General features: G+C 35.5%; 1 protein-coding gene across 1 annotated transcript in view; it reads right to left on the bottom strand.

Moving 5' to 3' along the window:
* Positions 1-10,332, bottom strand: part of LOC128020125 (dual specificity calcium/calmodulin-dependent 3',5'-cyclic nucleotide phosphodiesterase 1A) — a 56,802-nt gene extending 46,470 nt beyond the window's left edge. Inside the window, exons 1-2 of the mRNA XM_052606749.1 lie at positions 9,798-10,332; positions 8,080-8,106 (exon numbers count right to left, since the gene is read on the bottom strand). Of these exons, the coding sequence (XP_052462709.1) occupies positions 8,080-8,106; positions 9,798-9,895 (125 nt within the window). The 5' untranslated portion in view covers positions 9,896-10,332. The remainder of the gene's footprint in view (positions 1-8,079; positions 8,107-9,797) is intronic.
* Between the last annotated feature and the right edge of the window lie 3,450 nt (positions 10,333-13,782).

Raw genomic sequence — 13,782 nt, 5'->3', positions numbered from 1 at the left:
GAAAGGTGTTTGTTTTTTTTTAAATCCCTTTGAATCTAAATTTACTGCAGGTAGGACGCTGAACAAATGTCTCGCATCACATGTTGCCTTTTTGGTCTCTATGGCAACAAACTGCTGCCGCTTTCTCCACATTCCCATCACCTCATAATTAACAACATTTGTTCCACAATACAAATGCAATCTTTATCAAATGTGTTACCACTGCATCTTAAAACAGCTTGAACATGTGTCAGGAATTTCACTTTCAGGGACAGACGTCGTATGAGAGCTCTAAGTTATATTGCAATGATGAGTTAGCTCTTTTTCTTCTAACATTTCTTGCACAAAACATGCAAAATTTGTATTTTTAGGGGTACAACAGCTTGTCACTGTAGCAGTTCCCTTAAAGTGACAACTTTGTACCTTATGTGCCACTTATATAACATAATAATACTCTAAGGTACAAAATATACACATGTACAGAGCTTTTACTCTCCCAGTAACAAGCTATTTTTATTTATTTTATTTTTTTGCACATTCAAAAACACACACACATACAAAAATTAGTCAATTGTTGATATACAGCCAGAGTTCAGCTAGGAAATGACTATGGATCAAATATCTCAGATATTTTGGTTTTGAAAGAATATGAGAAATGTTTGCGGTTAAACTGAGATCTTTGTCATTTGATTGTACAATTCATTTTTTGCAAAATAGTACATTCATGGATAATACATCTCCATGTCCATTTCTTCTGAAAGAATTTGATGAGAAATGTTAAATTAGGGTAATATTGAGATCTCTGACTTGTGGACAAGGTATATTTGGAAACTGAGCACATTTTGAAAACAGAAAAATAATACAGATATCATTTCTCAGATAATTTGATGAGAAATCTGATGTTCACATTGAGATTTCTATTTCTGATTACACAAGACATCTTGCAGATCGGAGTACAGTTTGAGATATAACTGAGATCTCTTCTGAAACTCTACACAAGATTTCTCTATGAAATATTTCTAGGGTCTTTTCTCAGGAGAAAAAAAAAAACAGAAAACTCTGCATTTGATCGATATGCTGTCTTTTAAAGACATTTTTTATTTTCTCAAAAACTGAGATGCATGAGCTAAGATCAGTGAAGCCTACGATCAATCAGTTCCAAACCGAAATACAAAACCTGCGCTAATTCAAAGACAACAAGTTTATAAAAAGATTGAATCCAATACGTGGTAATAATATAGCTTAACAAGATTTATAAGCTGGTCATTTTTAACAGTAGCAAGAATTGGAAAAAATCCATAAAACGAAAAAAAAATATTCAAATTGTTATACCTTGTGTAAGCAAAGTCAACACAATTAAGTCCAGTGTGATAATATTAACTAACATTTTTTGGGAAAAATGTCAAGACCAAAATTACACGAAGGGTAATGTAGCAGTCGCCAAAACTGCACTTTATAATCAACAGAAACTTATCATCCATTGGTTTGGATTGTTTGACTGTCACAGTTTAGGTATGTGAGATCCATCATTGTAGCAAATCTCAGTGGTCTTCCTGCACTCTCCAGAGCCATGTGGCCCGGTCAAGTGATTTCAGTAAGTGTCCTGAATGGAACCAGTGCTGCGCTTCATGTGCAAATAAATGACAGATCTGTTCTAGTGGGGCAGTGGAACACAAAGCTGTGAGTTTGTGACAGCAAGACGTAGGATTAATTAACACGCGCAGGCGAACATGCTGTTAATTAGCTTGTCTGTAGCGCATTCTGTTAAGACTGAGCCCCGACTGAAAGCCCTCGGGAAGCATGAGTCATTCCCCGCAGGAGGCTGAGGAAAACATCACTCAGGCTCCTTTTACATCACTCGTGCCATTATGAGGCTAAAGAGTGTGTTGCTAGTGGTAACAGCCTTTTCGATGAAATTCCTTAGATGATGATATTATGAGAATTGATTTGACATTTCAAGTAAGCATGGAACTTCTTATTAAAATAAAATCTACACGCACATAAAATAAAATCATTTCTGTGATTCAAGGTGGCACTAAATCCAACTTAAGGATAATGTGAAGACTGTTCAGATTGTGTTTTTCTGTGCTAATGGCCTTGATGGCTTTTGACTGAATATTTGATTATTTTATATCAAAATGAGGTAATAGTAGCTGTTGATTCTTAATTATGAAAACACACAAACATCATTCAAACAGCCGTTTGACCTTAATAGACTTTGAACTTAAAAGAACACTCCACATTTTTTGAAAATAGGCTCATTTTAACTCCCCTGAGAGTTGAGTTTTACAGTTTTCGAATCGATTCAGCCGATCTCCGGGTCTGGCGGAAGCACTTTTAGCTTAGCTTAGCATAGATCATTAAATCTTATTAGACCTTTAGCATCTCGCTCAAAAATGTCAGAGTTTGTATATTTTTCCTTTTTAAAACTAGACTCTTCTGTAGTTACATCGTGTACTAAGACCGTTGAAGTTGTGATTTTCTAAGCCGATATAGCTAGGAACTATACTCTCATTCCAGCGTAATAATCAAGGAACTTTGCTGCCATACCATGGTTGCAGCATGCGCAATGATATTACACAGCACCTGAAAACAGGCGCCACTATTTTCAGGCACTGCATTATATGACTGCGCCTGCTGCACCCATGGTAAATAATGAATATTAAGTCCATTTGACTTAGATTCATATGATGTGACTTGAAAAACAGACAACAGTTTAAGGAATAGTTCACCCAAAAATGAAAATTATGTCTTCAATTACTCACCCTCTAGTTGTTCCAAACTTGCATGAATTTACTTCAGCTGTTGAGCAAAAAAAATAAAAAAGATATTTTGAAGAATGTTGGAAACCAAACAGATGGTGGTAACCATTACATGTGAGTCGATGGCTGTACCATCAACTCTTGGGTTACAAACATTCTTTAAAATATCTTCTTTTGTGTTCTGCAGAAGAAAGAACCTCATACAGGTTTGGAACAAGTTGAGGGTGAGTAAATGATGACAGAATTTTCATTTTTGGGTGTCATTATTCACTTCAATTCAATTTTCTCATCTGCCGTAGCTTTCAAATCTAACATGACGGCAATGATGTCAATTCATCTATATGCATCATAGCGATGAAAAAAAAATCAATGGTAACTGTCAATTTCGAGGGCTGTTCAGGTTTCCAGCAGTACCATTTCTAATCTTTGAGTTCTTTTATTCTTGATTTAGCTCTGAAAATTTGACATGATTTCATGGAAACAGAATAAAAAATGTTTAGGGTTAGGGTTAGGTTTTTTCTTTTTTTTCATAGCCAACCACAGCAGGTCTCTTCCGATCTACAACTGATAAAGCAATCATAATTTAACCTTATAGCCTCACACTGTGATTCATGTTGCTACATCAACCATCATACGTGAGCGCAGAGCAGATAGTGCTGATATCAAGAATAAATTGGTTTTTGCTTTGTTTTCTGTTCACTTCTGTTTCTTTTTAAGCTCACAGCCAGCTTTTGTGCTTTGCAGCTTTACACTGATAGCAAGTTAGAAAATAATTGAGAATGGACAGTTGGTTATTTCACTTTTTGATAGGTTTTCTCAACGTATTGATGACATTTTGTTGTGAAATACAATCAAACAGAAAAAAGCCTCATTAAGAAAGCAAGGATTTGGTTGTTTTCCGAAATCATTAGAGGCAATGATTGCATGGTAATGCATTGTTACACTTTCAATTTCAGGCACAATTGTTTGTCAGGGAGCCGTTCTCTTTCCAGGTCATGATCTAATCAAGTCAAAGTCAGCCGGCCTTATTTAGACAGTCAACATCAGGTGGATATAAAACACAAAGTAAGAGGGGCTAAAACATTAGAAGAGAGAGATTAAACAAGCAAGGAAAAATTATGGTCTAAACTGCTCTCAGGAAATTGCTCAGATCACTGGACAGCTTCTAAATACAGATGCAGTTAGCTGTCCTACAAGCTTATTGTTCCGGGCACACATATGGTGTCACACTCTGGTATTCCAGCTCACTAAACAAAGTGTTACACTGCCAGCTGAAGCCTGTTCACACTGACAGCAATTTGAGGTTTGTGCACTGTTGGTTGTGAAGGCGCTCCTGCTGCGGGATGTCTTGAATTTATTTGAGGGCTTTTGAAATATCTGATCACAAATTAGATAAAAATACGATGTCATTCTATTTTTTCTTGCAGCTAAAATTAACATTATGCAGAAAATAAAGTTTTTACACATCCTTTCAGAAGTTTGGGGTCAGTAAGATTTATTAATATTTCTAAAAGAACAAGTCTCTTATGGTCAACGAGGCTGCATTTATTTGATTAAAAAAACAGTAATAAAAATAGTAATATTGTGACTTATTATTACAATTTAAAATATCTGTTTTCTATTTGAATGCATTTTAGAATGCAATTTATTAATGTGATGCAAAGCTGAATTTTCTCTAGTTTTCGGTGTTACATGATCCTTCAGAAATCATTCTAATATGCTGATTTGGTGCACAAGAAACATGCCTTTTTATATTATATTATATTATATTATATTATATTATATTATATTATATTATATTATATTATATTATATTATATTATATTATATTATTAGCAAATAAGGAATTAAAGTGACAGTTCACATGAAAATACAGGTTTTGTCATTAACTCACCCTTGTGTTATAAATTACTTTTTGCATGGAACACAAAATCCTCAACATATAATAGTGGATGGAGATCAAGGGCAGCAGTGTTTACTGTTCACTTTCGAATGACATGATGGTGAGTTAATGATGACAGAACATTTTTAATGAACTGTCCTTTTAAATAAAAGTGCACTAACCTAAACATGCTTTTTAGCTTGCTTTATTAAACACACGAGGAACAAACGTAAATGGCTCTCTCAAGTAAATCATAGACATGCAGAGGAAGTGGATAAAGTAAACTACAGCATTCATTCTCACCACATGCAAGAGTGTGTGTGGCTTATTTCTGACAAGAAGCAGAAACAGACGCTCACTTCTGGCATGTTCATGGTTGCTTCTCTGACAACTCCGAAACAATAGTAGATTAATAAGATACACGTTCCCAAACAAGCTCAAGTAACACAAGACCTTAAAGCCTTTTTGCTCACAGGATGCCAGTCTGTGTGTTAACATGTGCCAATTTCTGGACAGCTGGAAATGAACACAGATCCAGAGAACAGGAAACACTCAGTTGCCAGGAGACGTCACCAGAATGTTTTAGCAAATGCTGGAGAGGGGGTACGAGGCCTGAGACAGGAACCTGTTGACGGGAAGCCCACACAACACAATACAGAAATATCTGGAATGTCCATTGTGTAGATGTTACATTATCTTTCTCATATTAGCAGCTAGCTTTAAAATACACACAGCATGGTGATTGAAACACACACACACACACACAAAAATATGTGCTTATGGGTTCATTCTGTGATTGGCTTTTTTTTAAAGACTTTAAATAGCCATAAACAATAATTTGCTACTTGCTATTGGTAATCACAAGCAGGTGAATTTTTCAGAATTTGACTGAACGAAGAGATGTAGTACAAGATAAGCCATCAATATGTCATTTTTTTCCAAAAGAGAAGGAATACATTTTAAATGTGCATACGTGCTAAACAATAATTTTGTCAATGCTTATTAGTAAATTAACATATGACCTCAGAACTGATGGACACTGGCTAAAGTCGGTACTTAACCCGGTAACAATATGTTCTATGAATATTTTGCTGAAGCTCCATTAAGTTAAGATAACATTACAAGCAAAAAGTTCGGAGAGTGTCTCCTGTTAGGTGGGTATGAACATTTAAGTCTTTTTAGTTTGTTTGTTTGTTCCTTATTTTCCTTACATTTACAGAAAGCTTTTTTAGTATTTGTGAAAAAATTATAAAAAATAGGTGTGGAATTGATACTTTATCTATGTTTTTCTCTCTTTACTTACTGACATACACAGAAAGCTAATTTACCATTTATAAAAGAAACACAAATGCAAATGATACACATTTTCTGTGGATTTGATGCTTTATCTCAGAGAATGATGGAAAGGGTTTTCATCTCACAAGCCTGTTTAATACATGGTCTTTTACACTTCAACAGCTAATGACACAAAATCGTTGCATGGCTACCCGACACTCGTTGTGCTACGCTCTATTCTTTTCTATTGTGTTTTCAGAGAAAGAGGCCAATACAATGCTGCCTCACACATGAACATCCAGCTTTTCACTCTATGTATACTCAACATCCTTACAGACAGCGTTGTTCTAATGCAGTGGTTCTCAATTCCAGTCCTCATGTACTCTCCATATTTTGCAAGTCTCTTATTTAACACATGATAACCAGCTCATTTGAATAGAGCTCCATGCATGAACTGTGTACCGATTGACAGCGTCCCAGCACAGGGTTCACTGATACCTAGTCCCTGAGCAAGGGAAATCCTAAATTTACTTCGAAACATTCATTCATGAATTTGCGCTACGCCATGGACTGCAGCATGTTTACACACAGATGAAACTTACTAGAGAAGTGTGAAGTGTGACATAATATACCTTTTGACAATATATAGAACTTATTGCGCATTGTAAAGATTCCATTGCAATTTAGGCTTTCTCATGGAACTATAGAGGCCAATAGAGAATGTGGTGGTAAGATGGATAAAGTTGATTCTTAATTTGTTTTTAAGTAATAAGCCACATTATGCATGTAAATGTTTTCAGTGAACTTTGTTGGGACAGTTTAATGGGGGCCTCTAGTGGATACATTACTCACATCTTCTGAATTCCCAAAGATTTGAGTAAGGATCCTTCATTTTAACACCATCTCGAATTTAACTCAATATCATTTAGAGACGTTTGATCAACAAGACAACCATACATTATTAATAACTGACAGCTTGCTGAACACCCAGTGGTTAAAGCACTGCAGATATAATTAGATGGATTGATTATCTCCTTCATTATGTTGTCTCAAAAAATACGGTAATGCAATTTCCACCATGACATCAACAATAATATACAGTTAGCTTTTTTTCCCATGACACATTTGTTTCTTTTTTATGTTAATTTATAAGGGGGAAACAATATCACAACATTTTCAACGTTCCTAAAGAAGGCTTTGAATAGCACTTCTCAGCGTGCTGTACATAAATGCGGGGCTGTTACTGAGGGCAGGCGAGTGTTTAGCATGAGAAGCAGTAATGTGGGGGTGTGTGAGGGCCACTTCACCTGAACTAGACTGCACTGGCCTTCACACAAGAGCTTGACAGAGGTTTCCAGACAGAGGAGGGCCAGTGAAGGCATCAGGGCTCTTCAGAGTCAGTAATGCTTTGTGTGTTTATATGTGCGAGAGAGAAAATGCATTGACATGTGTTTAATTTATGCACTACATCTGTATGTAAGTACCTTGAATGCTTTGGCATTTAATAAATGTGACTTGAGGTTGATTCCAACATTTCTTTCATTTGTGAACTGTTTTCCGTATTTTTTTTATTTATTTTTTTGTGTTATATCTTTCACTTGGATGTTATAAGTTACATATAGAACATTTTAATAATCTAAAGAACCTTTTTCTACAATAAAAAATATGTAAATATGTAATTCCAAGGTTTTATGGATGTAACAGGTTCTTCATGGAATCACAGATGCCAATAAAGAACCTTTACTTTTATCAATGTTCTATGAAAGTCTATAGTTTACAAAAGTACACCCAAAGCTAAAATTATCCGCCAAACAGTGCAAATAAAGTCAGTATGTTAAATGGTGCGTAGCCATTTACCAAAGCCTGATTACAGGACTGTCTCCTTGCAGCACTATGTTCATTGACACAGGTGAAATAGTTGGACTGTAATGTCAATATCTCTCTAGCTCCTTGATCAGCCTATTTAATCATTATTTTAGTTTTAATCTTCATGTTAGCATGCCATCTTTACCCATTACGCAACCCCCACACTATGGAGGTGGCAAAGAAACCATTAGTGACCCAGCTGGAGTGATAGGATTGCAGTTAAATTCATCTAGCCTGCATTAATTGTCTTGTATTAAATGTTCATTTCGTTCAATGAATTGCTGTGACACAAACAGAGACCAACTTTGGACTTACCTTTGAGATGTGCTTTTGTACTTCTGCCTGTAAGACAAAAAAAATGGAAGCACATTAGCTTGCAGCCATAATAAGCACATGCCATGGGAGAACGTAGTTTTACCTGTGTAAAGTTCAAGACTGACAAGAACAGCATGCTTTGTTTCCAGTGTGATCAAAGCCAGGATCTTAACTAATTATCTATTATCTGCTGTTATCTAATGTGATTTAGACAAACAAATCTAAGGCTCTCCCTGAGCACACAGGCATTGGAATTATATTATTGCAGATCATTAGCTAATATATTTTGTTATGTATCAAACCACATGCATAATTAATTTAGCTTCTGATTGTGTTTATTCCAACTGGAAGTTTCTGTTGAACATTTTTGGCCTGAACATTGAACAGCAGGGCCATATAACACATCCCCAGACAATCTTGTCCACCACAGATGAAAATGGACAAGCGTGATCAGTATAGGGATAGATGGAACTCAGCAAGGAAGATTGGATGAGCTTTGCAGGGAGGTGACGGAGCTAGATTGGTTTATATGTTGGGGTCAGCCATTCAGTGACTCCAACTTCCACAAATTTTAACATCTGATTAAACTGTCCTCTGCTTCAGTACCAATGCATTTAACATCAGACTGAATGTTATTTATTAGGTAATTTATTGCTGTAACAATTATAAATGAATATTGTACATCATCGATACCCAAAGAGAATATTATTTTGTTGCTGTTTTAAATATGAAGCATGGTTATTAATTTAAAGCATAAAAACCCTGAAATATATATATATATATATATATATATATATATATATATATATATATATACTTAAATTTACTTCAGCTAGTTGCCAAATCAACATATAAAATTAAATAAAAAATAAAACTATGAAAACGTTTTAGAAAATGAATAAAAATGACAAAAACTAAACAATTACAAAAACTTAAAATGAGAATATAAATATAATCTAATTTAAAATATTTTGAAATATAATGGTATATAACTAGAATAACATTGATATTAAGTTTGTCAAATGATTCATTATTCAGTCATTATGGCAGAAAAATAGCAGAAATGCTTAATTTAAAAAGTTAATATTAAATTGCACATCAACTAACGATACTTATAAATATATAAATATAAATACAGTGACTGTGGTTTTATGCATCTAAGGGTATATTCTTTCATTACAGTTTGTAGTATAGAGAGTGATAAATTACAGTTTATTAATTGCTGTGACTGAAAAATAAGTCTTTATAAATAATAATAAAAAAAACTATTTTTTATTAATCTTAAAATTATGTTAAATTCTCATAAAAGTAGTGTTGTATTGTGCACAAGACCAGTATTATCAATAATTGTACTAACTACAGAGTTTGTGGTGCAATGATCTATTTCTGCATTAAAAATAAAATCCACAAACGATTTTTGGATTGTTCAAGCTTCTCCACAAAATGACACAATCCAAACACTGCTGAACCCGAAACACTACAAGACTGATTTGAATTCATTAAGCAAAACTGTCAGTAGAAGCAAGTATGTTAACAATGTTGCTTGATTAGCCCTGACAGTCTCATTAGTATTACATTCACACACTTGCTGCCCCGAGAGTCAAGATTCACCCACTCCAAGAATCACAGCGAACAGTGAACACAACCACACCGCTCTGCTCTCCGTGCAGGAATCAAACCGAGTGCTGACGAAAGAGTATGAAACAAGAAGCACTTACATTCCCTTCAGCCTAATCCACATCTTCTCCGTCTGTTCACACTTAGAGTACTTCAAGGAGTTATCCAGTCCGTCCGTGTCGTTGGCCAGAGAATCCATGGTTTACACGAATGCACGAGCGTGTGGAGTGTTCTAAGATGCGTAAGGGATACGTGCGCAGGTATGCGATTCAGCACGTGTAGCGCAGAGATCCGGGTCTACAAAGCATCTCCGGCCGTTCGAGTGACACGCGTCTCCCAGAGGATCCTGCTCGCAGCTCCAGAGCGCATCAGCCGGTTAGAATGAGTGTCAGCACACCTGTCTCTGTACTGCGCACTGAGGGAACGCTGTCACACACACACACACACACACGCACGCACGCGTCACACAAATCTCTCTCTCTCTCTCTCTCTTGTGCTCTCCCACTGACCAGAAAAGCAGCTCTGTGTCTGATAAGTATCTATATGAAAATGTTGCTCTGTTGTTTACAGCCTCTCAGTCAGTTTATGATGGAGGCTGCGCTGCCTCCTCTTGACATCTCTAATCTCATGCATTTATACAAACACGCACACACCTTAACTACCGAATCGGGCACCTGTGTCGCCCCTCAGATGGAATCCGTTGGAACGGCGCAGTCAGGTTTCCTCCCCTCTTCTGCACAAACGCAGAGGGGAAATGAGAGAGAGTCTTCTCCTCGCATCCTCTCCAGCATCATCATCCCGCCAAGATTCACCAACGCGTCGTTCCTCAGAAGAAGCTATCGGGAAGCCCTCGTATTTTACCGCGACAGAGCTGAGCAATACGATCCCCCGGTGGCATCTCCTGGTCCCGAGTTAGCGTTTTAATGAAATGAACCTGCACGCTATCATCCCGGGCTCATCTCGCGCACGGCAGCCTAGTTTAAACATGCTCGAATCACCCTCATTCCAGCGCAGCTGCATGAAGCAGCGTGCTGATAAAAATCGCATGATTGTTTCTGAAGCACAAAAGGGTTAATTGGGCAGAAACACACTCAGAGAGGCCGTGAAAGGTTTCAGGAGTCATAGAGGAGCATAGCAGCACCCTTACATATCGTTTCTGTAAGAAGGGAATTGTGGGATTTTTTTTCAGTGCTTCTGCAGCCAGGCATGGCTGATTTTCATTCATTAGACTAGAGGGAAGGGCACATCATGTCCTGCCTAGACTGAATCCTAATGATCACTTCTTTGGGGTCACTGGTCTATTGGATTACACTCTACAATGCAAAACAGCTAAATCATTACTACATTAGCATAGAAACAACAACAAAAAACTTTTTCCCATCAATCACATATTCCCTATGAAATCAGAATATTCTGAGCCTCTGATGACTGTAAATCCTTTTTTATATCACATTGGTGGTTCAGTGGTTGAGTGGTTCAGGCAGTTGGCATGCCATTTTCAGTAATAAGATGACCATGATCCATAAAAATTGCATTGAGTGGAAAAATAGCCTCTCGACTTATTTTCCGTTTAATGAGATAAGATTGACTAGTGTTGGAAGGTTGATTTAGACCTTTGTTTCATCTAAAACAGCTCTAATAAATGGAAATGCATAAAATGGGAAACTTTCTGTGCAAATAAAACATTATTCATAATCACTTTTGGCACTAAAATGGTGATTGATGAAAGGTGTTGCCATGGCAACACACACGGCTATACACATGGCTTTGGAGGGAATGATTACGGCTGTAAAAGAATGACTTGAAGGTCTAATGGAGAGACAGATGCACAGACGGACAATCCAAGATAGAAAAGAGCAGCAACAACAAATGTGTTATCAGGTCCACTTATTCCGTATGATTGTCCCTGTGATGATGGTGATTATCAACTCAAAAATACAAGAAGGACAAGAGTAAGAAGATGCAGGTTGATTCAACACATCAGGGAAGCTTTTGTGCTCGACAGCTAGTGAACGATGAGTAAAGATTAAGATACGGTCTAGACACACACAGTACGATCCGCTAAGAGGTTCTTGTTGTGACATACACCCTTCCAGGACATCCTGATGTGTTGTACCATTGTAATTCGTTAAGTCAGAGAAGTGTCAACGGTTAGACAGTGCACAGAACTCCATTAACCAAACACAATGGCTCTACTACAACACCTAGTCAGGTACATTGCTGTCTACTGCCTTTTAAAGCAGCGTGCTAACTGAAATGAAACCTTGTAAGTGTTTGATTTGGAACACTCTAAATTTATGTTAAAATAACATTGCTTCTTATGCAGAGAGAGCACCTGGTAGACTTTACTGGTTTAATTTAAGAGTCAGTGCTAGATTTTTCTCATTTTGGCCGCCGTCTTTGATGTTTTTATCACCGAGTTTGTATTTTGTAAAATGGTCTTTTTAGTATTGAATCCATTTTGTTGTTGTTAACTAAAACTAAAAATATAAAATATAAAAATATAAATAATTATATAACTTTTATTAGAACTTAAAAAAAACAAGTAGAAATGTTGAAGTAATACAATTAATAATATAAATGAAATTAATGAAAACTAAATAAAAGTGTTAAAAAGAACATGATAAAATAACAAAACTAAACAATATAAATGAAAATATAAAAACAAAAGCTAATCCAAAATAATAATAAATACTGCAATAGTACTAATAGCACTATTGGATGAATTACATATTTTATTACATTTATATTTTACATTTTATTTATGTATTTATGCTGAGCAAGTAGCAAAAGACACATGTGATGCTGCCTTATAATTTGGCCAACAAAAGGCATCTTAAGAGCCAGCATGATCTTACTGCCTAAGAAGGAACATAGCCACTGTTTTGATGAACTCATCATCACTCTTTCATTCAGGGCTTTATTCTGTAGCAGAACCACACATCTGACGGGTTTGGATACGGCAGGTCACGTGTTCATGCATCTAAACAGCCATCACTCAAGAGTGTTAATAGTTGCAGTGTTAACCTTCACTAACCTCCAGCCTCCAGAATAATGGGGTGAATCTGAAAAAATACCTGTCCAACTCATATTTTACCTCAAGATCAAAATAAACAAAAAAATGAAGTGTTTATGTGTAGATTTTGGGGTACATACTGTATTATATTATTTAAATCATAAAGCGTTAAAGTTATACACCATGGTAGCATTTGTTATCATTTTTTGCCTTAATAGTTTATTAATGACAATTTAAACAAATAAAAATCATTGTATTACAGTAAAAAGAATCAAATGATATTCACCATTGATAAAAATGGAAATTCTAAACACTGAACTCAAAAGTAGATATCTAGATCAATTACATTAATAACAATTTTATGGAAGAATTTATTTAATTTGTCAATAAAATATCAAGAAATATGTTAATGTATCTACTAGTTTTGTTTTAGTATTGAGTTAATATTATAGTTTTTAATATTATATGAACATTAAAAAATAATAATAATATATTTTTTATCATTTTTTATTTGTTATGTTTATATATTTTTTTAATTTTAATTTTAAAGTACTAGTAACATTCTTGTGTATTTTGTGTCCTTTTCATTTAAATTGTCTATATATATATATATATATGTATATATATAAAATTTCAGTTTTAGTGTTTGTTATTATAGTACATCAAGTTAAACCAAATGAAAATGAGAAATGTTGCCTTAGCAAATAGCTGAAATAAATTAGTTTTTTTTTTTTTTTTTTTTTTTTTGGGTGAAATGAGACCTTGAGATGTTTTAATTCACCCATATTCACCCAATGAGCCTGATTTGTCGTTTACAAACATTTGATTTGAATCTTGACAGCTCTCAGTCCATAGATGGACATGCAGCTTTGACGTCAGAGAGCAATCATCATCAAGCAGGTGATTGTTATAATGTGTGAGTGGGGTGGGTGAGTTTCCTTTTGGCTGTCCTCTTAATTAAATGGACTTTTAAAAGCCAAAAGCTTAGACAATATTTATCCCCACACCCAGACAGCATGACATATGCTGCATAATTTGACACTTTAAATACATGGGCGTCTAGTGTTTAA

This window comes from Carassius gibelio, chromosome A9 (genome assembly GCF_023724105.1).
Source record: "Carassius gibelio isolate Cgi1373 ecotype wild population from Czech Republic chromosome A9, carGib1.2-hapl.c, whole genome shotgun sequence".
In the NCBI taxonomy this organism is placed as follows: Eukaryota; Metazoa; Chordata; class Actinopteri; order Cypriniformes; family Cyprinidae; genus Carassius; species Carassius gibelio.
The sequence above is the reverse complement of the archived record's forward strand: the minus strand, read 5'-3'. Positions and strand labels throughout refer to the sequence as shown.